The sequence below is a fragment of the Somniosus microcephalus genome, chromosome 9, assembly GCF_052327205.1.
Source record: "Somniosus microcephalus isolate GS21.2 chromosome 9, FLI_Smic_1.0, whole genome shotgun sequence".
Taxonomy (NCBI): Eukaryota; Metazoa; Chordata; class Chondrichthyes; order Squaliformes; family Somniosidae; genus Somniosus; species Somniosus microcephalus.
In genome coordinates, this window is record NC_140995.1 from 249,721,758 (window position 1) to 249,748,598 (window position 26,841).

The window sequence follows — 26,841 nt, forward strand, 5'->3', positions numbered from 1 at the left end:
AGCAGGGGACAAAACCTTCACGGTAGATGTCGGTGGTAAACCGGACCACATTTCGGTCGACCGCTTAAAGCCAGCACATCGGGACCTCGACCGCCCCGTCGAGACAGCACAACCGCCGAGACGGGGTCGGCCACCCGTCGTCGTTATGGCAGACCAAGTGCGACAGACCGCCAGCTGCCCAGCAGCCTCCGCCTCGAGAGTACAGGAGTCGTTCTGACAGGCTTGTCAGACCGCCTCACCGTTTGACTTTGTCCGTTAAAGCGAATTCTGGGGGGGGGGCGCATGTGGCAGAACCACTGAATGACTCTGGCTAACTGTATATAATTCTCTTTAATGAGGTTCTAACACCAGCCTAAACCTGTACCATTGTGTTAAGGCATTACTGTGTTTTGTATATAGAGTTTGCATGTACGGGGCGTGGCCCCTTTAAGAGCACGGGATAACGCCACGTCGCAAACCACGGGACTGCCCAGTCAGTCCTCGTGGCATCTCCGTTGATTAAAGACCTGTTTAATCGTTCTCTGGTGTCGATCTCAGTTATTCGTAGGAATTCGTTAATTCCTACACCATGGCACTATTTCGAAGAAGAGCAGGGCGGAGATGTCCTGGCCAATATTTATCCCTCAACCACCATTTTAAAAATTATCTGGTCATTATCACAGTGCCGTTTATGGGAGCTTACTGTGTGCAGATTGGCTGCTGTGTTTTCAACAGTGACTACATTCCAAAAGTACTTCATTGGCTGTAAAGCGTTTTGAGCCGTCCGGTGGTCGTGAAAGGCGCTATACAAATGTAAGTCTTTCTTTTTGCTTGGGGAGACCAAACGCAGATTGGGTGACCGCTTTGCAGAACATCTCCGTTCAGTCCGTAAGGGTGACCCCGAGCTTCCGGTCGCCTGTCATTTCACTTCACCGCCCCATTCCCACTCCGACCTCACTGTACTCGGGCTCTTGCATTGTTCCACAGAAGCTCAACGTAAGCTCGAGGAACAGCACCTCGTCTTCCGATGAGGCACTTTACAGCCCTCCGGACTCAATATCGAGTTCAACAGTAACCTCGGCCCCTGTCATTTTTTATCCACATTTTTGGTTTGTGCCTTTTCCTATTTTTTCTTTCTCTCCCACAGGGCAGCTGTCTCTCACTCTGCCAGCGCTTTTCACACTGCATCGAGAGCCATCCTTTGTCTCTTTACCTGTCCTATTATCATCTCGTCTCACCTTGAATATCTTTTAATGTCTCGTCACCTCCCTCAGACCTCCCCTTTGTTCTTTCATCCCCTCCCCCATTTCCCAGCCCACAAACTGGCCTTTTAATCTGTTTCATTTCCTGTGTTTTTTCAGTTCTGACGAAGGGTTTCGACCTGAAACGTTGACTCTGTATCTCTCTCCACGGATGTTGCCTGGCCTGCTGAGCATTTCCAGCCTTTTCTGTTGTTATTTCTTTTTGTTGTTGGTGAGCCAGGCCCGGAAACAAACTACAACTCCCGGCAGGCACTGCGCGACGCCTGCGCAGTGGCGACCGCCGCTCACCGTGGATGACGTCAGCGGTGTCAAGTGGCAGAGTGGGTTTGCGGCGCCTGCGCAGTGGCGGCCGGCGCTCACAGTGGATGACGTCAGAGGTGTCAAGTGGCGGGAGGATGGGGGTTGGGTTTGCGGCGCCTGCGCAGTGGCCGGGCTGTCTGCAGGCGGGTCTGGGAATGGCGCGCATGGGCAGTGAGCTTTGTTTTGGTGGTGGGCGAGGCGGCCCCCGGCGGCGCAGGCGCGGTTGGGGGCAGTGAGGCGGCTCCGGCGCAGGCGCGAGTGGCGGCGGTTGGGCTTTGAGCGGCGGCGCGCGGCCAGTTGCCATGGAGCCGCCGGTGAGCGAGCTGTTTGGGGGTATCCCGGGCCGCGGGGCAGGGCCTGGCGCTGCTGTTGCCGGAGGGAGCGGGAGCGGGAGCGGGGGGAGCTCCGCCCGCGGCTCCGGCCTTGTCCCCGGCCACGGCCGCTGCTCCTCCTCGGCAGCCGCACGGAACCCCGGCTCCCGAGGCCGCGGCTCAGTCCGCCCTTCCAGCTCCAGCTCCGGCCGCGGCCCTTCCTCGGCCGCCGGCTCGATCGGATCCGGGGGCTCGGCGCTCGGGCCGCCACAGAAAAACAAGAGCGCGGCGGCGGCCAAACCTGGCCACAAGAAGTCCAAGAGCAGGCCGCGGGGCCGCAACAACCCGCCCTTCCTGCCGCCAGAGGTAAGGGGGAGCCGAGGGAGGGGGGCGGAAATAAGGACTTCGGAAAGGTTAACGTCTTATGCGGAAGAACCGACAGTGCAGCACTCCCTCAGTACTGCCCCTCTGACAGTGCAGCACTCCCTCAGTACTGCCCTTCTGACAGTGCAGCGCTCCCTCAGTACTGCCCCTCCGACAGTGCAGCGCTCCCTCAGTACTGCCCCTCCGACAGTGCACCACTCCCTCAGTACTGTCCCTCTGACAGTGCGGCGCTCCCTCAGTACTGCCCCTCCGACAGTGCAGTGCTCCCTCAGTACTGCCCCTCCGACAGTGCGGCGCTCCCTCAGTACTGCCCCTCCGACAGTGCAGTGCTCCCTCAGTACTGCCCCTCCGACAGTGCGGCGCTCCCTCAGTACTGCCCCTCCGACAGTGCGGCGCTCCCTCAGTACTGCCCCTCCGACAGTGCGGCGCTCCCTCAGTACTGCCCCTCCGACAGTGCGGCGCTCCCTCAGTACTGCCCCTCCGACAGTGCGGCGCTCCCTCAGTACTGCCCCTCCGACAGTGCGGCGCTCCCTCAGTACTGTCCCTCCGACAGTGCGGCGCTCCCTCAGTACTGCCCCTCCGACAGTGCGGCGCTCCCTCAGTACTGCCCCTCCGACAGTACTGCCCCTCCGACAGTGCGGCGCTCCCTCAGTACTGCCCCTCCGACAGTGCGGCGCTCCCTCAGTACTGCCCCTCCGACAGTGCGGCGCTCCCTCAGTACTGCCCCTCCGACAGTGCGGCGCTCCCTCAGTACTGTCCCTCCGACAGTGCGGCGCTCCCTCAGTACTGCCCCTCCGACAGTGCGGCGCTCCCTCAGTACTGCCCCTCCGACAGTGCGGCGCTCCGACAGTGCGGCGCTCCCTCAGTACTGCCCCTCCGACAGTGCGGCGCTCCCTCAGTACTGCCCCTCCGACAGTGCGACGCTCCCTCAGTACTGCCCCTCCGACAGTGCGGCGCTCCCACAGTACTGCCCCTCCGACAGTGCGGCGCTCCGACAGTGCGGCGCTCCCTCAGTACTGCCCCTCCGACAGTTCGGCGCTCCCTCAGTACTGCCCCTCCGACAGTGCGGCGCTCCCTCAGTACTGCCCTGGAGTGTCAGCCTGGATTTTTCCGCTCAAGTCTCTGGAGAGCGCTGCCCACTGATCTCCCCTGGAACTGTCGGCTGCTGTTTAGTAAACACAGGCAGTGCTGTGGACGGTGCTCACTGCCCTCGGTTTATCTGCTGTGCTGATTCATTCTGTCACCACAGACAGCAACCGCACACTGACTCCTCGCTGTGTTGCTCACTCCACTGAGTGTTACAAACTGCACCGTATTAGTGAGACATTCCTGCTGCCAAATCCGATGTTTTTGGAAGGGCTTTGAATACGGTGCGTCAAGGAAAATGCTTTGTTGGGTGTAAGCACAGGTGTGGTACTGAACCCTTCAGGCAGGTTCCACCCAGGGAAACAGTGATGGTGCTCGAATTGGCCTCAGTGACCTGCTCTAGTGAGGGAATATCCTGATCAATAGTCCCAGTGAGGGAATATCCTGATCAATAGCCCCAGTGAGGAATATCCTGATCAATAGCCCCAGTGAGGAATATCCTGATCAATAGCCCCAGTGAGCAATATCCTGATCAATAGTCCCAGTGAGGAATATCCTGATCAATAGCCCCAGTGAGGAATATCCTGATCAATAGCCCCAGTGAGGAATATCCTGATCAATAGCCCCAGTGAGGAATATCCTGATCAATAGCCCCAGTGAGGAATATCCTGATCAATAGCCCCAGTGAGGAATATCCTGATCAATAGCCCCAGTGAGGAATATCCTGATCAATAGCCCCAGTGAGGAATATCCTGATGAATAGTCCCAGTGAGGGAATATCCTGATCAATAGTCCCCGTGAGGAATATCCTGATCAATAGCCCCAGTGAGGAATATCCTGATCAATAGTCCCAGTGAGGAATATCCTGATCAATAGCCCCAGTGAGGAATATCCTGATCAATAGCCCCAGTGAGGAATATCCTGATCAATAGCCCCAGTGAGGAATATCCTGATCAATAGCCCCAGTGAGGAATATCCTGATCAATAGCCCCAGTGAGGAATATCCTGATGAATAGTCCCAGTGAGGGAATATCCTGATCAATAGTCCCCGTGAGGAATATCCTGATCAATAGCCCCAGTGAGGAATATCCTGATCAATAGTCCCAGTGAGGAATATCCTGATCAATAGCCCCAGTGAGGAATATCCTGATCAATAGCCCCAGTGAGGAATATCCTGATCAATAGCCCCAGTGAGGAATATCCTGATCAATAGCCCCAGTGAGGAATATCCTGATCAATAGCTCCAGTGAGGAATATCCTGATCAATAGCCGCAGTGAGAGAATATCCTGATCAATAGCCCCTGTGAGGAATATCCTGATCAATAGCCCCAGTGAGTAATATCCTGATGAATAGCCCCAGTGAGTAATATCCTGATGAATAGCCCCAGTGAGGAATATCCTGATCAATAGCCCTAGTGAGGAATATCCTGATCAATAGCCCCAGTGAGGAATATCCTGATCAATAGCCCCAGTGAGGAATATCCTGATCAATAGCCCCAGTGAGGGATAACCCTGATCAATAGCCGCAGTGGGGAATATCCTGATCAATAGCCCCAGTGAGGAATATCCTGATCAACAGCCTCAGTGAGGGGAAATCCTGATCAATAGCCCCAGTGAGGGATAATCCTGATCAATAGCCCCAGTGAGGAATATCCTGATCAATAGCCCCAGTGAGGAATATCCTGATGAATAGTCCCAGTGAGGGAATATCCTGATCAATAGTCCCCGTGAGGAATATCCTGATCAATAGCCCCAGTGAGGGAAAATCCTGATCAATAGCCCCAGTGAGGAATATCCTGATCAGTAGCCCCAGTGAGGAATATCCTGATCAATAGTCCCAGTGAGGGAATATCCTGATCAATAGCCCCAGTGAGAAATATCCTGATCAATAGCCCCAGTGAGGAATATCCTGATCAATAGCCCCAGTGAGGGAAAATCCTGATCAATAGCCCCAGTGAGGAATATCCTGATCAGTAGCCCCAGTGAGGAATATCCTGATCAATAGTCCCAGTGAGGGAATATCCTGATCAATAGTCCCAGTGAGGAATATCCTGATCAATAGCCCCAGTGAGGAATATCCTGATCAATAGCCCCAGTGAGGAATATCCTGATCAATAGCCCCAGTGAGGAATATCCTGATCAATAGCCCCTGTGAGGAATATCCTGATCAATAGCCCCAGTGAGGAATATCCTGATCAATAGCCCCAGTGAGGAATATCCTGATCAATAGCTCCAGTGAGGAATATCCTGATCAATAGCCGCAGTGAGAGAATATCCTGATCAATAGCCCCTGTGAGGAATATCCTGATCAATAGCCCCAGTGAGGAATATCCTGATCAATAGCTCCAGTGAGGAATATCCTGATCAATAGCCGCAGTGAGAGAATATCCTGATCAATAGCCCCTGTGAGGAATATCCTGATCAATAGCCCCAGTGAGTAATATCCTGATGAATAGCCCCAGTGAGTAATATCCTGATGAATAGCCCCAGTGAGGAATATCCTGATCAATAGCCCTAGTGAGGAATATCCTGATCAATAGCCCCAGTGAGGAATATCCTGATCAATAGCCCCAGTGAGGAATATCCTGATCAATAGCCCCAGTGAGGGATAACCCTGATCAATAGCCGCAGTGGGGAATATCCTGATCAATAGCCCCAGTGAGGAATATCCTGATCAACAGCCTCAGTGAGGGGAAATCCTGATCAATAGCCCCAGTGAGGGATAATCCTGATCAATAGCCCCAGTGAGGAATATCCTGATCAATAGCCCCAGTGAGGAATATCCTGATGAATAGTCCCAGTGAGGGAATATCCTGATCAATAGTCCCCGTGAGGAATATCCTGATCAATAGCCCCAGTGAGGGAAAATCCTGATCAATAGCCCCAGTGAGGAATATCCTGATCAGTAGCCCCAGTGAGGAATATCCTGATCAATAGTCCCAGTGAGGGAATATCCTGATCAATAGCCCCAGTGAGAAATATCCTGATCAATAGCCCCAGTGAGGAATATCCTGATCAATAGCCCCAGTGAGGGAAAATCCTGATCAATAGCCCCAGTGAGGAATATCCTGATCAGTAGCCCCAGTGAGGAATATCCTGATCAATAGTCCCAGTGAGGGAATATCCTGATCAATAGTCCCAGTGAGGAATATCCTGATCAATAGCCCCAGTGAGGAATATCCTGATCAATAGCCCCAGTGAGGAATATCCTGATCAATAGCCCCAGTGAGGAATATCCTGATCAATAGCCCCTGTGAGGAATATCCTGATCAATAGCCCCAGTGAGGAATATCCTGATCAATAGCCCCAGTGAGGAATATCCTGATCAATAGCTCCAGTGAGGAATATCCTGATCAATAGCCGCAGTGAGAGAATATCCTGATCAATAGCCCCAGTGAGGAATATCCTGATCAATAGTCCCAGTGAGGAATATCCTGATCAATAGTCCCAGTGAGGGAATATCCTGATCAATAGTCCCAGTGAGGAATATCCTGATCAATAGTCCCAGTGAGGAATATCCTGATCAATAGCCCCAGTGAGGAATATCTTGATCAATAGCCCCAGTGAGGAATATCCTGATCAATAGCCCCAGTGAGGAATATCCTGATCAATAGCCCCAGTGAGGAATATCCTGATCAATAGCCCCAGTGAGGAATATCCTGATCAATAGCCCCAGTGAGGAATATCCTGATCAATAGCCCCAGTGAGGAATATCCTGATCAATAGCCCCAGTGAGGAATATCCTGATCAATAGTCCCAGTGAGGAATATCCTGATCAATAGTCCCAGTGAGGAATATCCTGATCAATAGTCCCAGTGAGGAATATCCTGATCAATAGCCCCAGTGAGGAATATCCTGATCAATCGCCCCAGTGTGGAATATCCTGATCAATAGTCCCAGTGAGGAATATCCTGATCAATAGCCCCAGGTGGATTGGTTTTGGACTGGGCTGTGCTCTATTTCTCGCCTCCCTTCCTTCCCATGGTCGAATGGCCGTAATTGACCTTACACGTGAGTAGTCACGTAGGGGTAAATACCCCAGCAAGGGCTTGGATGCCTTGAGAGGGGCGGACACTGGCGTGGGTGGGGCGTGCGCTGGCGTGGGTGGGGTGGGTGGGGCGGGCGCTGGCGTGGGTGGGGCAGAGGCTATTTTTGGTGTTGTTGAAAGCCAGCTGTGTTGATTAAACTGTGTCTGAATGTTGTGTCAATGTGTGGTTTGCTGTGCGTTCTGGGAACTGCTGGTGCAATCCTCTTGCAACAGGACACAGTGCAGATTGGCAAGGTTCAGCTCAGCTCATCCAGAAATAACTTGCTGTTTTCCCCTCCTCCCCTCTTTCGCCCCTCCCCCTCCCTTCTCGTTGGGCGGTGGTAACATGACTGCATTTATTACCCATTCCTGTTTGCTCCATAGTGACGGGTGCCCTGTGCTAATACCCCGACAGTCCGCCACCCCTCTGAACTTCCCTCGGTTAACCTGCTGCCATCCATGGCAGCTGTATGTCACTCATTTTATTTCGCCATGCATCCATATTGAAGTTGATGTGCCGTTGATCAGCCTGTTTGCATATTTGGACCCGATTCACACATCATTGTCTGCCTCTTCGGTTCAGCTTTCCCCCTGGTTTGACATCAGTGGTGTGAATTTGAATATTTTGCATTGAGCATGCTGATCATGTAAATGAGGACAAGTCAGGGTCCCAGTGCTGAATGGGTACCCGTGACTGTGACAGTGTTCCCGCAGACCTCATCGCTGGTGTGCGAGAGCGCAGTGAATGAATTGATTAAAATTCCACGTTGGATGAGGCCCATGCTCTGGTCAGTTTTTTGTTGGCTGCACATCACTCTTTATTTCAGAGACGCAAAGTGTTTGGGAGCCACAGATCAGGAGCTTTCCCTGTTCAGTATGTTAAGTAGCAGAGGGTGATGCATTGAGGACATCTCAAAAGAAGTGGATCACTGTGTGCTGCAGTGCAATCTCCTAAATATACCTAGTGACAACCGTGACCACTGGGAGACAGTTCACAGGCTCCAGATCCTCACCCGTGGCTGTTCCTCAGGAATCAGCCTGGAATATTTGACTGTGTGGCTATTCCAGCCCAGCCCAGCCCTCACTCGATGGCCACACACGTGTCTGGCCGGGGTCGCTGGGTCCTGATGAGCAGGAGCCCTGGTTGAAGGTCTCCTCTCCACAATTTCTGGGGACACGAGCTATTTGTATGCATGTCATATTCTCATGCTGCAGACCTGTGGTACATGCACGCCGCACCAGTCCAGTCACACACACACTGTGGTTTTAGTGTCAGCCCTGCCTCTCCACAATCGGGGTCCAGCCTGACACAGCCGTGAAACAGTCAGATTCCTAAAGGAGATGGGAGAGAAGCAGCGTGAGACTGAGTCATTCCAGACTTTGGTACTTTATGCTCCTTTTAGTGTCGAAACAAAGACAGTGTATCGGTCTGGGACTGGTCTGTGAACTTCTATCGTGCTGTCGTCATGCTGCATCCTGATTACTGTGGTTCTGGTCAGCAATGAACAAAGGAAGCGTCCAAACCTATGGAAACACTGCAGCGAAGGGTGACCCAAGAGAGGGTAGAAAAACTTCAGCAGTTCCACCTTGAAAGGAGGTGCTTGAGAGGGGTCTTTGTAGAGGGGCGTGTGGTAGTGAGTGGAATTAGAAAGGTTAATGTTCAGCGCCATTTCAGGTTAAACCATGACCATCGGTACAAACTGGAAAAGAACAAGTTCAGAACTCGGTGATCAGTGTCTGGGATAGGAGAGTGGAGGCAAAATCTCTGGGATGGGGATGGGGGAAACATTGTGGATTTCTATGGAAGGATGAACTCGATGGGCCGATGTCCTCCCTCATCTATACTGGATGTGAGCAGGGTTTGTTTTGGCCTGTTGGATGTGAAGGGCACTGACTAACCTCCTCCAGCTCCGTAACCTCCTCCAGTCCCACAACCCTCTGCGCTCCTCCAATTCTGGCCTCTTGAGCATCCCCGATTTCCACCGCTCCACCATTGGCGGCCGTGCCGAGGCCCTAAGCTCTGGAATTCCCTCCCTAAACCTCTCCGCCTCTCTACCTCTCTCCTCCCTTTAAACGCTCCTGAAAAACTACCTCTGACCAAGCTTTTTGTCATCGTGCTAATATCCCCTTATGTGGCTCGGTGTCAGATTTTCTTTTACAACACTCCTGTGAAGCGCCTTGGGATGTTTTACTGCATTAAAGGCGCTATATAAAGGCAGGTTATTGTTGCCTTGTAATCACTCGGTGTTAGCTGTTTTTAATGTTTCCTGCTTTCTCCCTGGGCTTAAAGGTGCCGACTCTCTCCCCACCTCCTCTAAGTGCAATGGCCCTCATTGGGGCTTGGTTCCATGGGCTCTGGTCAGCCCCTTGTGCATCGCCCAAGTGACGATTCTTCATGTACGAGTCAGGACAGTGAGCTGCTCGCTATTGGAGAGCATCACAGGCCAGTCAGATCGCCTGGATTCCACTGAGGCCCTCGTGCTAGTGACCGGGAGCTCCGTGCTGTGCTCCTCCTCCTTACCCCAAAGACACTGTAACTAATTGTAGTGCCCCTGCAGAGATCAGACTGAAGCTGGGAGCGCAGGACTCTGTCTGTGGCTCAGTACCACACCACAGAGCTGTCGGTGAGTGGGGCTTACTGTAGGGCTGTCGAGACTCCAGGCCCGCCGTATATTTGAAGTAACGCTGTCGCTTTCTTTTCAGGCAGAAGAAGGAAACATTGAATACAAGGTGAGCTCGGTGCTGTTCTCACCTTTGCTGTTGCCCGTGAGTTTGAGGAGAGCTCGAGGTGTTTCTAAATGTGCTCTCCTTCAAAGGCTGTTTTCTAGCATTTAACACAATGTAGTGTAAAGACGGGTGATCATTGTTTAGGACTTGTATTCTCCTTCCTATTGTTTCAGCCGTGGCAGAGGGTGAGTCTGTCAATGTATTCGAGAGCTCTGTGACTGCCACCAACCTCCCCCCACCACCCCGTCTCTCTCCCTCGACCCTCTCATTGTAATAGCTGCGATTGGAAAAGGGGAGATCTTTCTGAAATCAAAGTAACTGACGAGGGCTATCCTAATTGAAGGGGGAGATTGGGGAGGGTGACAAACCTGTTAAGAGTTCTTTGATGGAGAATTGCAGCTTGTGGATGAAGCAGACTCCACCGACATCGTTTACCTGGACTTCAGCAAGTCCTTTGATCCAGTGCTGCATGGGAGGCTGGGCGATAAGGTAGAAAAGAATCGAATAGGTGCATGGATATTGAAGTGGATTTGCAACTGGCTGCATCAATAGTGACAGGGAGGCTGTACAGGACAGAAAAAAACTTCATTTCTCCAGCGCCTTTCACGGTCACCAGACGTTCCATAGCACTTCACAGACAAGGAAGTCTGTTTTGAAGAGCAGTCACTGTTGTAATGTAGGAAACTCGGCAGCCAGTTTGTGCACAGCAAGCTCCCACAACCAGCAATGTGATGATGACCGGATCATCTGTTTTAGTTGTGTTGGTTGAGGGGTAAATATTGGTCAGGACACCGGGGAGAACTCCCCCCGCTCTTCGAAATAGTGCCTGGGGATCTTTTGTGTCCACCTCGGTTTAATGTCTCATCAGAAAGACAACCCCTCCGACAGTGCAGCGCTCCCTCAGTACTGCCCCTCCGACAGTGCAGCTCAGTACTGCCCCTCCGACAGTGCAGCCCTCCCTCAGTACTGCCCCTCCGACAGTGCGGCGCTCCCTCAGTACTGCCCCTCCGACAGTGCGGCGCTCCCTCAATACTGCCCCTCTGACAGTACAGCGCTCCCTCAGTACTGCCCCTCCGACAGTGCAGCGCTCCCTCAGTACTGCCCCTCCGACAGTGCAGCGCTCCCTCAGTACTGCCCCTCCGACAGTGCAGCGCTCCCTCAGTACTGCCCCTCCGACAGTGCGGCGCTCCCTCAGTACTGCCCCTCCGACAGTGCGGCGCTCCCTCAGTACTGCCCCTCCGACAGTGCAGCGCTCCCTCAGTACTGCCCCTCCGACAGTGCAGCGCTCCCTCAGTACTGCCCCTCCGACAGTGCGGCGCTCCCTCAGTACTGCCCCTCCGACAGTGCGGCGCTCCCTCAGTACTGCCCCTCCGACAGTGCAGCGCTCCCTCAGTACTGCCCCTCCGACAGTGCAGCACTCCCTCAGTACTGCCCCTCCGACAGTGCAGCACTCCCTCAGTACTGCCCCTCCGACAGTGCGGCGCTCCCTCAGTACTGCCCCTCCGACAGTGCAGCACTCCCTCAGTACTGCCCCTCCGACAGTGCAGCACTCCCTCAGTACTGCCCCTCCGACAGTGCGGCGCTCCCTCAGTACTGCCCCTCCGACAGTGCGGCGCTCCCTCAGTACTGCCCCTCCGACAGTGTGGCGCTCCCTCAGTACTGCCCCTCTGACAGTGCGGCGCTCCCTCAGTACTGTCCCTCCGACAGTGCGGCGCTCCCTCAGTACTGCCCCTCCGACAGTGCGGCGCTCCCTCAGTACTGCCCCTCCGACAGTGCGGCGCTCCCTCAGTACTGCCCCTCCGACAGTGCGGCGCTCCCTCAGTACTGCCCCTCCGACAGTGCGGCGCTCCCTCAGTACTGCCCCTCCGACAGTGCGGCGCTCCCTCAGTACCCCACTGGAGTGTAAGCCTATATTTTTGTTCTCGAGTCTCTCGACTGGGAATTGAACCCACAACTTTCTGACTCGGAGGCGAGGGTGCTGCCCACTGAGCCACAGCTGACACTATTCTACTCTTCTTTGGCTCACTGTCCATGTTTCACCTCCGAAGCGCCTTGAGACATTTTTTCTGCATTAAAGGCCCTTGATCAGTGTCTGATCCCCGGCCTGTGATCGCAGCCAGGGCACTGGGTTAGTTGGGGACAAATTGGGCAGGGTTCCTGCTGCAAGTGCTCAATGTGTCGCTGTCTGATAAGAACAAGAGCCCAGCCTGCTGGGAGTTGTTGTCTGGACTCTTGCATGTGGAGTGGCTGCTTTCACCAGCTGCTGGAGAGCTGCCAGTATCTGTGGAGCTGCACTCTGGCAAGAGTCATTGCCGTCAGACAGTATCACATCTGAGTGGTTCCAAACCAGCTGTGCGTTCACCTGATCGATTTGAAGAGGAGCGACCGTTACCTGGGCCAGGGCGGCAGCTGTTTTGCACACAGCAAGATCCCACAAATAAATAACTCCGGTGAATGAGCAGTTCATAATATTTGGTGGTGCTTGCGGGAAGAATGATGGCCTGAATACTGAGAACTCCCTGCTGTACAAATAATGCCATGAGATCTTTACATGAGAGTTTAACATCTCCCCTGAAGGGTAGCAGGTGAGGACAGAAATTGGGGGAAGGGAAGAAATTAATCTGGTTTTTGAAATCTATGGAGGGATATGAGGTGGGTGGTCCTGTTACTGTACAGGTGGGGGGGGTGGGTGGTAGTGTATTAGGTGAGGAGAGGGTGATGTTATTGTGCCCGGAGAGGGGGAGGGGATGAGTGTCCCAGGTAGGGGTGATAGTTGTGTTAGTGGGGGTGGGATACGTCAGTGTACCAGGTGCGGGATGAGTGTACACTAGTGTATTGGGAGGGGCGGGAGGTCGAATCGCTGGGTGGGGGTCATGCAGCTGTATCTGGGTGTTGGGTTGTTTTCCGCACCCATCTCATCGTCCAAGTAATTGTTGCATTCTCTTCCCCAGCTGAAATTGGTCAACCCCTCCCAGTACCGCTTCGAGCACCTGGTCACGCAGATGAAATGGCGGCTGCAGGAGGGTCGAGGAGAGGCGGTTTATCAGATTGGTGTGGAGGACAATGGTCTGCTGGTGGGGCTCTCCGAGGAGGAACTCCGGGCCTCTCTGAAGACACTGCGGAGGATGGCAGAAAAGTAAATGTGCCCTTGATGTTTATAACCTTCCTTGAGCTGGCTTAACACGAGCTGAAACAAGTGATGGTCAGTTCCTTACTGAGGACCCTGTGTTGTTAAGTACAGAGCCTTGGAACCCATGGCTCATCCCCAACAGTTGGTGCAGTCATCACCCGAGCCATTGTGTGGTTTCAGGGGGCTGCTTGTGTGTTGTGTGTGCACTGCAAGGCTGCCGTATCTAAGTTGCTGTTTGTTCTGTGTGTAGGGTCGGAGCAGACATCACCATTCTCCGGGAGCGCACCGTGGAGTATGACTTGGACTCGCCCAGGCGGATAGCCGAGGTTTTGATCAGGAAAGTTCCTGATGATCAGCAGGTATGGCCCAAAGCTGCTCCCCTTATCGATCTCTAATCCTCACACTAATGTATGTGGCTCAGCGCAGCACCTGTGGTTTCCCGAATCTGCCCAGTGTTGAGATGCCAAGCAGAGGGTCAACTATTTCCCAGCAGACAGAGAAGTTAATCACTGTCCGCACTTTGCTGGCTGGCCAGACAGAAGGGGTGAGGGTCCTCTCCCTCTGGCTGTAACAGTCCTACGTTAAGTATGACTGAGCGATTTCAACCTAGAGGGTGTGGGTACTTATCACAAAGTGCTGCGAACTGCAGACTCCCCTCGAGTGGTCCTTCAGAGACAGGTGTACCATCAGTGTTCTGGAGAACAAAAGGGATCTGACTGAGACTGAAAACCCACCAACCAGTATTTAGTGATGGAACTGGTTCTTCAAGTTTGCCTGCCACAGGGCTATGGGGAAAGAGCAGGGGGGAGTGGGATTAATCGGATAGCTCTTTCAAAGAGCCGGCACAGGCATGATGGGCTGAATGGCCGCCTTTTGTGCTGTATGGTTCTAGTGGGGCAAAGCCTGTGATGTTACAGTCGTAGGTGAACCTCTGTGAACTGTTCTGACGCTCTGGGAAGGTGGAGGAGGGGGAGAGTGCTTGAACTATGCTGTGCAGAAAGGTGCTCTGATTGTAAATTCAGTCTGAATAAGGAGAGGTTTGGAAACTGCTGGAAGTCCCCGAGCTGTTTCCGCAGAGGATGCAGACACCTAGAGCTGTGAGCTGTTGAGCGGATGTAACGCTCACTCTTTGATTCCTTTGCAGTTTCTTGACCTGCGAGTAGCAGTTTTGGGGAATGTGGACTCGGGGAAGTCGACCCTCTTGGGGGTCCTGACACAGGGTGAGCTGGATAATGGACGGGGCAGAGCACGGCTCAACCTTTTCAGGCACCTGCACGAAATCCAATCAGGCCGGACCTCCAGTATCAGCTTTGAGATCCTGGGATTCAACAGCAAAGGAGAGGTAGGACCGTTCGCCTGTGCTGACATTGTGTCAAATGCCCAGCTTCCCCCCCACGGCCTGTGTAGGATTGAACCCTGTGGAGTTAACTGACCTAAGCCAGGCTGTGATTGACCTCACTCACTCAGTTGGGAAGGGAGCAGGAGTCGGGGAGGGTTCCTGCCCTTGGTTGCTATCCAGTGAAATTCTTCTGGGAAGGTCAAGGGTGGAATTGGGCTGATGTGATAGCCACTGTTGAATATCCTCCCAGCACTTGGTGTCTAGGTTTGTACACACACATTGGGCACTGGGTGAGGGAGAGGAAACGTGTGAAACTACCCCAGGGGAGGACTCGCAACTTTCAGGAGAGCAGGGTGGAAACACCTGGCAGGGTATTTTAGCCTGTCCACTCTTGTCAATCTCCTCTCCTGGAACAGGCTCCAGGGGCTGAATGGCCTACTCCTGTTCCTGTGTTCCAATCTCCTCTCCTGGAACAGGCTCCAGGGGCTGAATGGCCTACTCCTGTTCCTGTGTTCCATTGACCCTGGGTTACTGCTCCTGGTTGCAAACCAAGTGCTTGTTGGTCATCTCTGAACTTAGACAGTGCCTGGGCAGCATCAACGCTAGGGTCACTGGATAGTGATGGGGATTTTCCTGCTCCCGGGACCAGCGCTCCTGTTTGAGCTCAGACTGGAAATCAATCCTGGGCCCTATGGATCTGTAGCTCAGCTCCTCACGCAATACATTTTAGAGTGCTCACCCTGCGAGTTCAGTCCTTTCTTTACGTGCTTCTTGTGCCTCACTTTAAGGTGGTAAATTACAGTGACTCACGGACAGCAGAGGTCATCTGTGAAAGTGCCTCTAAAATGATCACCTTCATCGACCTGGCAGGACACCACAAGTACTTAAAGACCACCATCTTTGGCCTCACAAGCTACTGCCCGGACTTTGCCATGCTTGTCGTCAGCGCCAACACTGGCATAGGTATGTCTGCAGGGAGCGGGCTTGGTAAAAGAAAGCAAGAAAGACATGCATTTGTATAGCGCCTTTCAAGACCACCGGACGTCTCAAAGCGCTTTACAGCCAATTAAGTACTTTTGGAATGTAGTCACTGTTGCAATGTGGAAACGCGGCAGCCAATTTGCGCACAGCAAGCTCCCACAAACAGCAATGTGATAATGACCAGATAATCTGTTTTTGTTATGTTGCTTGAGGGAGAAATATTAGCCCAGGACACCAGGGAGAACTCCCCTGGTCTTCTTCCAATAGTGCCCTGGGATCTTTTACGTCCACCTGAGAGAGCAGTTTAACGTCTCATCCAAAAGACGGCACCTCTGACAGTGCAGCACTCCCTCAGCACTGCACTGGAGTGTCGGCCTAGCTTTATGTGCTCCAGTCCCTGGAGTGGGACCTGAACCCACAACAGAGGCGAGTGTGCTGCCCACTGAGCCACAGCTGACAGTGAGGGTGGGCTTGATACTGGGACATCGAGAGTGGGAAGGCTATTGATACTGTGCCAATGAGTAAAAGCAGCCAGAGTTCATGTTCCTGATCATTATCCAGTGAGCTCTGTTGGAACGTTACCCTTTCTGGGGGTTGGAGGATAGGATCAGACTCACTGAAGCCCCCCAGAGTGAAATGGCCTGCCAACACTCGGTCGTGGTCACATACGATGAATGGCCACTTGGGTGAGGTACTGGTCAGTGACGAGAGACTGGATCCTGTACCCGAGCGAGGGGCAGGGCTGTGGGTTAACCTTAAGATTGGACTGCAGCACTTCACTGATGCTGCAATCGATTGGTGCAGCCTGTGGCAGTGAGCGGTAGGCAAAACCCTCCGACTCTGGTCTCTGAGGAGTGGGCCTGTGTTCAGTGCCCCTGAAGTCCCTTTGTACAGTACAGCTGTCCTGCCCCCCCTCCTGCAGATGCAAGCTGGGGCCCGTGAGTACCTGGAGTACTGTGTGTAGTTTTGGTCTCCTTATCTAAGGAAGGATATACAGGAAACTGTGTTATCCGGAGGCTAAGTGTCCGGCAAGCTCGAGCCACCGGCAAACATCAGGAGCCGTTTTGTTAGGTTTTTTCCTTCTCGTGGCTTTTTTTTTCAACAGTCAGGCTCTGGAAAGTCCCTCTGAAGCTGTTGCTAAGCTACAAAGATGCTTCCAAGGTACGGGCCGACTGTTTAGAAGCTGTTGCTAAGCAACAGTGTTTGTTGTCAGATACGGAGATGAAAAGCTCCGTATGCTTCAACATTAGCGCTGGAGTGTCCGGCAGGTTTGAGGGAACGACAACAGCTCGGTCCCGTCGGTGCCGGATAGCACACAGTTTCCTGTACTTGCCTTGGAGGCGGTGCAGCGAAGGTTCACTAGATTGATTCCTGGGATGAGAGGGCTGTCCTATGAGGAGAGATTGAGTAGATTGGGCCGATACACTCTCGAGTTTAGAAGAATGAGAGGTGATCTCAATGAAACATACAAGATTCTGAGGGGGATTGACAGGGTAGATGCTGAGAGGTTGTTTCCCCCTGGCTGGAGTGTCTAGAACCAGGGGTCACAGTCTCAGGATAAGGGGTCGGCCATTTAAGACCGAGATGAGGAGGAATTTGTTTACTGAGGGTGGTGAATCTTTGGAATTCTCTGCCCCAGAGGGCTGTGAATGCTGAGTCGTTGAGTATATTCAAGGCTGAGATCGATAGATTTTTGGACTCCAGGGGAATCGAGGGATATGGGGATCGGGCGGGAAAGTGGAGTTGAGGTCGAAGATCAGCCATGATCTTATTGAATGGCGGAGCAGGCTCGAGGGGCCGTGTGGCGGAGCAGGCTCGAGGGGCCGTGTGGCGGGGCAGGCTCGAGGGGCCGTGTGGCGGAGCAGGCTCGAGGGGCCGTGTGGCGGAGCAGGCTCGAGGGGCCGTGTGGCGGAGCAGGCTCGAGGGGCCGTGTGGCGGAGCAGGCTCGAGGGGCCGTGTGGCGGAGCAGGCTCGAGGGGCCGTGTGGCGGAGCAGGCTCGAGGGGCCGTGTGGCGGGGCAGGCTCGAGGGGCCGTGTGGCGGAGCAGGCTCGAGGGGCCGTGTGGCGGAGCAGGCTCGAGGGGCCGTGTGGCGGAGCAGGCTCGAGGGGCGGAGCAGGCTCGAGGGGCCGTGTGGCGGAGCAGGCTCGAGGGGCCGTGTGGCGGAGCAGGCTCGAGGGGCCGTGTGGCGGAGCAGGCTCGAGGGGCCGTGTGGCGGAGCAGGCTCGAGGGGCCGTGTGGCGGAGCAGGCTCGAGGGGCCGTGTGGCGGAGCAGGCTCGAGGGGCCGTGTGGCGGAGCAGGCTCGAGGGGCGGAGCAGGCTCGAGGGGCGGAGCAGGCTCGAGGGGCCGTGTGGCGGAGCAGGCTCGAGGGGCCGTGTGGCGGAGCAGGCTCGAGGGGCCGTGTGGCGGAGCAGGCTCGAGGGGCCGTGTGGCGGAGCAGGCTCGAGGGGCCGTGTGGCGGAGCAGGCTCGAGGGGCCGTGTGGCGGGGCAGGCTCGAGGGGCCGTGTGGCCCACTCCTGCTCCTAATTCTTGCATTCCTATGTCCACAGGAGCCCAGTGATGAGTGTGGTGATGCTCTGTTTGAACACAATAACCCTGATGTCACCTGGTGCCTGTTTGACCCTCTCTGTCTCCTCTTGTATCTGTAGCCGGCACCACGAGGGAGCACCTGGGCTTGGCCATGGCTCTCAAGGTCCCCTTCTTCATTGTGATCAGTAAAGTGGACCTGTGTACAAAGGCCACCATTGATCGCACCGTCAAACAGCTGGAGATGGTTCTGAAGCAGCCGGGCTGCAACAAGGTGCCGCTGCTGGTGTCGAGCAGTGACGACGCGGTGATAGCTGCGCAGCAGTTTGCAGTGTCTCCCAGGTAAGAAATCACTCTCTGCTCGCAGTACCTTCCCCGGGGCTTGCGCTCGCTGTGGAGTGTTTCTCAGCTTAGCAGAATGCATTACTTCAGCATCCCCAGTTTCATTGGTCTTTCTAGCTTTCTGTTACTATTTGTTTCCTGGTTCTGGTCAGAAATGTGTGTGTGTTTTCTATGTACCTTGATTAGACCACACTTGGAGCACTGTGCACAGTTCTGGACTCCATATACCTTGATTAGACCACACTTGGAGCACTGTGCACAGTTCTGGACTCCATATACCTTGATTAGACCACACTTGGAGCACTGTGCACAGTTCTGGACTCCATATACCTTGATTAGACCACACTTGGAGCAATGTGCACAGTTCTGGACTCCATATACCTTGATTAGACCACACTTGGAGCACTGTGCACAGTTCTGGACTCCATATTATGAAAATGATAGGCCGTTGAGAAGGTGCAAGAAAGATTCACAAGGATGATACCAGAACTGAGAGGTTATAACTATCGGGAAAGACTGGATAATTGAGGAATATGGGGATCGGGTGTGAAAGTGGAGTTGAGGTTGATGATCAGCCACGATCTTATTGAATGGCGGAGCAGGCTCGAGGGGCCGTGTGGCGGAGCGGGCTCGAGGGGCCGTGTGGCGGAGCGGGCTCGAGGGGCCGTGTGGCGGAGCGGGCTCGAGGGGCCGTGTGGCGGAGCGGGCTCGAGGGGCCGTGTGGCGGAGCGGGCTCGAGGGGCCGTGTGGCGGAGCGGGCTCGAGGGGCCGTGTGGCGGAGCGGGCTCGAGGGGCCGTGTGGCGGAGCGGGCTCGAGGGGCCGTGTGGCGGAGCGGGCTCGAGGGGCCGTGTGGCGGAGCGGGCTCGAGGGGCCGTGTGGCGGAGCGGGCTCGAGGGGCGGAGCGGGCTCGAGGGGCCGTGTGGCGGAGCGGGGCCGTGTGGCGGAGCGGGCTCGAGGGGCCGTGTGGCCGACGACTCCTAATTCTTCAGTTCTTCTACTGAACAGGCTGGGGCTCTTTTCTCTACAAAAGAGAAGGCTGGTGGGGGAGGGGTGTGACCTGACAGAGGTTTTTATGATTATGAAAGGGTTTGATCGGGTAGACGTAGAGAAGATATTCCCACTTGTGGGGGAAACCAGAACTAGGGGCCGTCAATATAAAATAGTCACTAATAAATCCAATAGGGAATTCAGGAGAAACTTCTTTACCCAGAGAGTGGTGAGAATGTGGAACTCGCTCCCACAGGGAGTGGTTGAGGCGAATAGTATCGATGCATTTAAGGGGAAGCTGGATAAACACGAGGGAGAAAGGAATTGAAGGATTTGCTGATAGGGTGAGATGAAGAGGGGAGGCTCGTGTGGAGCATTGGGCTGAATGGCCTGTGTCTGTGCTGTGAATTCTATGTAATGTGCCCTGTTAGAGGTGATGCCACCCTGGTGCCCAACGGCCAATCTTCATGTGTGGGCACAGACACTGATGGTTGCAGTTATTGGACTATAGGGTGCTGGGGGAGAAGCTGAGCTTGAGCCTGGGCCCAGTCTCGCCCAGCAGCGAATCTGCTGTCTTGCAGGAGCCATTGGCTAGTCCCCTCCCACCATCAGCCCAGGAATGCTGAGGCCAATCCCAGCCTCCCAGCTGAACGGAGATCGGCTAACGTCAGACCAGGAATCACAGCCAACGGTCGAGTGAGCTTGGCCATCGCTCCTGGGCGTGTAGGTGTGGGAGTCTGTGAAGATCAATGGAGAGGGGGCAGCATTGCCAGGTGTGCAGCCTGTGTTAGTAATGTTGCGGTTTGTTCTGTTTAGCATCACTCCGATCTTCACCCTGTCCAGCGTGAGCGGGGTTAACCTGGACCTGCTGAAGGTTTTCCTCAACGTGTTGCCCCCACTGACCAACAGTAAGGAGCAGGAGGAGCTCATGCAGCAACTGACTGAGTTTCAGGTAAAGAGCCCGTCCGGCCAGGGAAATCCTCATTCTGCATTCAAGGCAAAGGAAAGAAGTGGCATTTATACAGCGCCTTTCATAACCCCAGGACGTCCCAGCCAATGAAGCACTTTTTGAAGTGTAGTCACAGTTGTAATGTAGAAAACGTGGCAGCCAATTTGCGCACAGCAAGATCCCACAAACAGCAAATTCGATGAATGATCAGATAATCTGTTTTAGTGAGGCTGCTTGAGGGATAAATATTGGCCAGGACACCGGGGAGAACTCCCCCGCTCTTCTTCAAATAGTGCCAGGGGATCTTTTACATCCACCCGAGAGGGCAGACAGGGCCTCGGTTTAACATCTATCCCTCCACATTGTCCCATCAAACACTCCGAGTAAATCTCCCTCCACACTGTCCCATCAAACACACTCATTGGTAGGTGGGATTGAGGTGGGTGGGGAGGAGGGCGGTGAGGAGGAGGGCGGTGAGGAGGAGGGCGGTGAGGAGGAGGGCGGAGGGGGTCGAGGGCGATGGAGGGAGGGGGTGGAGGGCAATGGGGAGGAGGGGGAGGGGGGGTGGAGTTGAGGGCAGTAGGGAGGAGGTGGGGTTGAGGGCGGTGGGGAGGAGGGGGGTTGAGGGCGGTGGGGAGGAGGGGGGTTGAGGGCGGTGGGGAGGAGGGGGGTTGAGGGCGGTGGGGAGGAGCGAGGAGGGGGGTTGAGGGAGGTGGGGAGGAGCGAGGAGGGGGGTCGAGGGCGGTGGGGAGGAGGTAGGGTTGAGGGAGGTGGGGTCGAGGGCGGTGGAGGGAGGAGGTGGGATCGAGGGAGGTGGGGAGGAGGTGGGGTCGAGGGAGGTGGGGTCGAGGGCGATGGGGAGGTGGGTGAGGTGGGGAGGAGGTGGGGTCGAGGGAGGTAGGGTCGAGGGCGATGGGGAGGTGGGTGGGGTGGAGGGCGGTGGGGAGGAGGTGGGATTGAGGGCGATGGGGGGGAGGTGGGTGGGGTGGAGGGCGGTGGGGAGGAGGTGGGATTGAGGGCGATGGGGAGGAGGTGGGTGGGGTTGAGGGGGGTCGATGAGGTTAACCTATTTTAGAGATGTGCTTGTTTAGGGTTTGGGACTGCCTTGTGTTCCTAATAATACTTGTGTTCTGATGTGTTACTTTCCCCTGCTTCAGGTTGATGAAATCTACTCTGTACCTGATGTAGGGACAGTTGTTGGTGGGACCCTGTACAGGTAAGAATAAAAACCCTTCTGTACATCGGTTCACTAGACTGATTTCTGGGATGGGGGTATGAGGGGATTGTCCTATGCGGAGAGATTGAGTTGACTGGCCCTGTATTCCCGAGAGATTAGAAGAATGAGAGGTGATCTCATTGAAACGTACAAGATTCTGAAGGGATTGACAGGGTCGATGCAGGGAGGTTGTTTCCCCTGGCTGGGGAGTCTAGAACCAGGGGTCACAGTCTCAGAATAAGGGGTCGGCCATTGAGGACTGAGATGAGAAATTTCTTCACTCAGAGGGCGGTGAATCTTTGGAATTCTCTACCCCAGAGGGCTGTGGAGGCTCAGTCGTTGAGTATATTCAAGGTCGAGATCGATGGATCTTGGATTGGGCACTAAGGGAATCGAAGGGCCTATTTCTTGTGTTATGATGTACTATTGAATCATTTAAAGGGCTTGCTGAGACCAGCCCACACCTTCTGAAGGCCTGGCGTTTTAAGAGCAGCTACTCAACGCTTTTGACTTCTTTTTCTCTCACCCTAGTGGCATTTGCAAAGAGGGCGAGCAGTTGGTGGTGGGCCCCACAGACAACGGCAAGTTCTTGCCTCTGAAAGTGTGCAGCATCCAGAGAAACCGGTCTGCCTGTCGAGTGCTGAGAGCGGGCCAGGCTGCCACCCTGGCCCTGGGGAATTTCGACAGGGCCCTGCTCCGTAAGGTGGGTGTCCAGGTCAACCCAGGCTGGCTAGAGGAATGTAGACCCAGAGGGTAGGGGGCAACAGTGCCAGGGTGTGCAGACCTAAGCACTCCCCATTATAAAACCACACATTCGATCAAGCAGAGAACCAACGCGGGTAGGTGGAGTGAAGATACAGGTCAGCCATGATCTCATTGAATGACAACAGGCTCGAGGGGCTGAATGGCCTCCTCGTGCTCCTGGAGCAGCAGTGTTGGTTGCCATTTCTTTGCAGTCCAGGTCGTGGAACTGCTGGGGCGGGGGGGGGTGTAATTACAGCGTGGTGCTTAGAGAATTTCCAGTATGTGGACACAGATTAGAATGGGAAAAGTAGTCCCGGAAGTGCGTGCAGGTAACCGTGCTCACTCAACACTGGCCCAGTTACGGGTGATGCATCATAAACAGGAACTGCCATCAGGGAACGATCAACCTGGGCTTAGTCACTGTCCAGGGTCCGGACACAGTCTGGGCTTAGTCACTGTCCGGGGTCCGGACACAGGCTGGGCTTAGTCACTGTCCAGGGTCCGGACACAGGCTGGGCTTAGTCACTGTCCGGGGTCCGGACACAGGCTGGGCTTAGTCACTGTCCGGGGTCCGGACACAGGCTGGGCTTAGTCACTGTCCGGGGTCCGGACACAGGCTGGGCTTAGTCACTGTCCGGGGTCCGGACACAGGCTGGGCTTAGTCACTGTCCGGGGTCCGGACACAGGCTGGGCTTAGTCACTGTCCGGGGTCCGGACACAGGCTGGGCTTAGTCACTGTCCGGGGTCCGGACACAGGCTGGGCTTAGTCACTGTCCGGGGTCCGGACACAGGCTGGGCTTAGTCACTGTCCGGGGTCCGGACACAGGCTGGGCTTAGTCACTGTCCGGGGTCCGGACACAGGCTGGGCTTAGTCACTGTCCGGGGTCCGGACACAGGCTGGGCTTAGTCACTGTCCGGGGTCCGGACACAGTCTGGGCTTAGTCACTGTCTGGGGTTCGGACACAGGCTGGGCTTAGTCACTGTCCGGGGTCCGGACACAGTCTGGGCTTAGTCACTGTCCGGGGTCCGGACACAGTCTGGGCTTAGTCACTGTCCGGGGTCCGGACACGGTCTGGGCTTAGTCACTGTCCGGGGTCCGGACACAGGCTGGGCTTAGTCACTGTCCGGGGTTCGGACACGGGCTGGGCTTAGTCACTGTCCGGGGTCCGGACACAGTCTGGGCTTAGTCACTGTCCGGGGTCTGGACACAGGCTGGGCTTAGTCACTGTCCGGGGTCCGGACACGGGCACTATGGTTGGCCAGTCATGTGGGAGCGGACTGTAGATAGACCGGAGAAGCTGGGGTTGTTCTCAGAGCAGAGAAGGTTGAGAGGAGATTTGATAGAGGTGTTCAAAATCATGAGGGGTCTGGACAGAGTGAAACTGTTCCCATTGGCAGAAGGGTTGAGAACCAGAGGACACAGATTTAAGGTGATTGGCAGAAGAACCAAAGGCGACAGGAGGAAAAACTGTTTTACGCAGCGAGTGGTTCGGATCTGGAATGCGCTGCCTGAGAGGGTGGTGGAGGCAGATTCAATCGTGGCTTTCAAAAGGGAGTTGGTTAAGTACTGGAAACTTTGCGATATCCGGCACCGACGGGACCGAGCTGCTGTCGATCTATCAAAACTTCCGGATAGACCAGCGCTAATGTTGAAGGATACGGAGGTTTTCATCTCCTGACTGTTTTTATATAAAAAAAAAAAAAAAAATGCTAGGAGAAGAAAAAAAACCTAACCAAAACGGCTGCTGATTTCTGCCGTTAGATCGAGGTTTCCGGACATACAACCTCCGGATAAACCAAAGTTTCCTGTACCTGAAGGAAAAAGATTTGCAGGCTACAGGGAGAGTGACTAGCTTAAGTGCTCTTGCAGAGAGCCAGCATGGGCTCGACCGGCCGAATGGTTACAGCACAGAAAGAGGCCATTCTCTGATTCTATAATGGGGGACCATGACACCATGAGTGTGGGCAGGTACTGGCGATGTGGTGTGGTGGATTGTAACTCACTTGACTCTCTCACCCAGGGGATGGTGATGGTGAGTCTCCAGATGCACCCGACTGTTGGCTCCCTATTCGAATCGGAAATTGTGTTGCTTTTCCATGCAAAGACATTCCGCAAGGGATTCCAGGTCACCGTGCACGTTGGCAATGTTCGACAGACAGCGATTGTAGAGCTGATCCACGGAAAGGTGAGTTGCATTTACAAACTCCCAGCTCCTGCTGGCGGGATATATTCTATCTCCCCTTCTCAGCGGCCCCACGCTCACTCTCGGGGTGGCACTTGACCCCCCGCCCCGTGACTCTGTTGAAATGTGGACCCCGACTGCCCCGCGCCGCCGCTGCCCCGCGCCCCGGCGCTGCCCCGACTCTGCCCCGTGGACCCTATCGGAGCTGATGTGATGCATTGGTTTTTTCAGGAGGAGTTGAGAACCGGGGAGAAAGCTGTCGTCCGTTTCCGTTTTATTAAACACCCAGAGTACCTGAAAGTGGGGGCGAAGCTTCTATTCCGTGAAGGAGTGACCAAAGGGATCGGTCATGTAACCAAGGTTATATCTGACCTGAAGTGCTGAGAGCCTGTGCAATGGGGAAAGGGACTGACTGCCCTTCTGCAGCATTCGCGAGCCCCACCGCAGGCTTCATCAAGAAGGACCGTTCGAAACCCCAGATTCTGGGCAACCAACAGGATTAAACACCTGCTCAACTGCACTGACTGTCACGACCTCAGCTCAGAGGGAGCCCCCTACACCTTCAACTCAATTAAATATCAAAACGAAACCTGCTGTAAAACTTAACACCTTTCAGCGTGTGTCCTTCCAGGAAGAATCAATCGATTGGTCTCTGTGTCTCTCCCCTCTGCTGATTTATTGCTTGTCCTGCTTTAGAGATTGGCTTCAAATCCTACACAGAAAGGTTTCGGGACTTTTCTCTCTGCTTACTCGTGAAGTTCAATGTGAAGAGTTTTGCAGTCTGAAATGAGTTCAATATAGGCACTGGGAGCCTCTAATTCAGCACCAACCTGTGCTGTACCTGCCCTGGGAGTGTTTGATGGGACAGTGTAGAGGGAGCTTTACTCTGTATATAACACATGCTGTACCTGCCCTGGGAGTGTTTGATGGGACAGTGTAGAGGGAGCTTTACTCTATCTGTCCTTTGTGGGTGTGAGGTAAGGATGAGATCAGGCTGTGTGCGCCCAGTGCAGTTTGGGAATGGACAGGAGGGCTGGCAATGCCTGCGGGACACTGAAACCCAGCTTGAGATGAGAGCAGGAGAAGGGTACAGATTGAGGGCAGGATAAGGTGGGGGAGAGAGAGCCTGAATAATGTGCCTGAGGTTTGGTGTTTGATTTGCAGTGTCCCCCTCTCTCGGGCTGGGGAAAGCTACTTCACTTTAATCCACTGGTTGCGCTCAGTAAAGTGACTGGTGCTTGTTTTAATGTGATATAGGACTGTTTATGTACATTGTGTTTCTGTATATAATGTACAGAGAAATTTGTTTTAAATAAATAAAATTTTAATTGCCTGTTTCTCTGATGTTCCCTAAATGAAGTGTTCAGCCCTTTCCTGCCATGTCACTTGCTCAGGCTTGGTGCCTGTAACCAAGGGCTGCACCCAGATCGCCAGCCAGCTCTTTGCTGACCTTTCAATCTGCTGGGCAATAGAATCAAAGGTTTTCAGGGCGTTTCTCTGAGGGAGGGGCATAACCAGCACAGCTGGTGCTGATGTAACTCGGTGAGTCACCGTGCAAGAGCGAGCAACTGATGCAACTGCTTTTAATCCTTGGCCAGTGACCCTGATACCACAAACGTGACCGAAGACATGGCGACATATTCCAGGAGGGGTGAACCTAATTTACAAAGCAAGTTAAAGGCAGGCTGCTTGTAACTGACTGAAACAAACCCATTTGATCTGCTCATAAGACAATAACAATCCTCTCCTTAACAGGGTTAAATTACAAGGATAGGTTGCATAGACGAGGCTTGTATTCCTTTAACTATAGAAAATTAAGGGGTGAATTATTTGAAGCATTTAAGATGTTGATAGGAACTATTTCCTCTGGTGGGTGAGTTCAGAAAAAAGGGGTTTAACCTTAAAATGAGAGGCAGGCTGGTCCGGGTAATGTCGGTCAGTATTTCTTTACACAAAGGGCAGTGGAAATCTGGAACTATCTTTCCCCAAAACCATTCACCACCAACAGCAGCTGATGCAAAAGCAGAGCCAGTGTGCGAGACAAAGTTTGGAAACGCCTGAACAACAAACTGATAGGCAGGGGAGGAGACTGCAGGATCTCACATTGAATAAAATCATACAATCCTCACCACCTCAGGGGGAATGGTGGAAGTGGGGTCAGTGAGCAGTAACTCTTTGAGAATCTGCTTTGAACCGATCGCGCACTCGCTGCTGCAGGGGGCTGGGGTTAATGGTGATGGAAAGAGCAGGAAGTGCAACGTCTGAAGCTGCTGTCATGGTGGGCGGAGCCTGCTGGTTACTATGGGAACAGAACCACAAGAAAACCAGGAAAGGAATGAATTGGAAACTGAGAGGCTCGGCCCAGGG

At 54.1% G+C, this 26,841-nt stretch overlaps 1 protein-coding gene across 2 annotated transcripts; it reads left to right on the top strand.

Annotated features, from left to right (window-relative positions):
• Positions 1 to 1,738: 1,738 nt before the first annotated feature.
• LOC147113206 (GTP-binding protein 2-like) lies at positions 1,739 to 25,811 on the top strand. 2 transcript variants are annotated; one of them, XM_085998124.1, is made up of 12 exons: positions 1,739 to 2,218; positions 10,053 to 10,115; positions 13,028 to 13,212; positions 13,457 to 13,565; positions 14,351 to 14,548; positions 15,334 to 15,508; positions 18,175 to 18,394; positions 20,199 to 20,334; positions 21,489 to 21,547; positions 22,079 to 22,250; positions 24,313 to 24,477; positions 24,706 to 25,811. In XM_085998124.1, the coding sequence occupies exons 1-12, from the start codon at positions 1,844 to 1,846 to the stop codon at positions 24,856 to 24,858; spliced, it is 2,010 nt and encodes a 669-aa protein (XP_085854250.1). In that variant the 5' UTR covers positions 1,739 to 1,843; the 3' UTR covers positions 24,859 to 25,811. The 2 variants fall into 2 exon arrangements, with proteins under 2 accessions (XP_085854250.1, XP_085854251.1); XM_085998125.1 differs by having other exon boundaries at positions 1,740 to 2,218; positions 10,053 to 10,079.
• Positions 25,812 to 26,841: the final 1,030 nt, after the last annotated feature.

Bases quoted from the DNA above. Each gene is read 5' to 3' on its own strand.
- LOC147113206 (XM_085998124.1), top strand. From the start codon at position 1,844: ATGGAGCCGCCGGTGAGCGAGCTGTTTGGGGGTATCCCGGGCCGCGGG. The intron at 15,509-18,174 runs GTATGTCTGCAG...TTGTATCTGTAG, and splicing joins CAGCGCCAACACTGGCATAG to CCGGCACCACGAGGGAGCAC. The intron at 20,335-21,488 runs GTAAAGAGCCCG...CCCCTGCTTCAG, and splicing joins AGCAACTGACTGAGTTTCAG to GTTGATGAAATCTACTCTGT.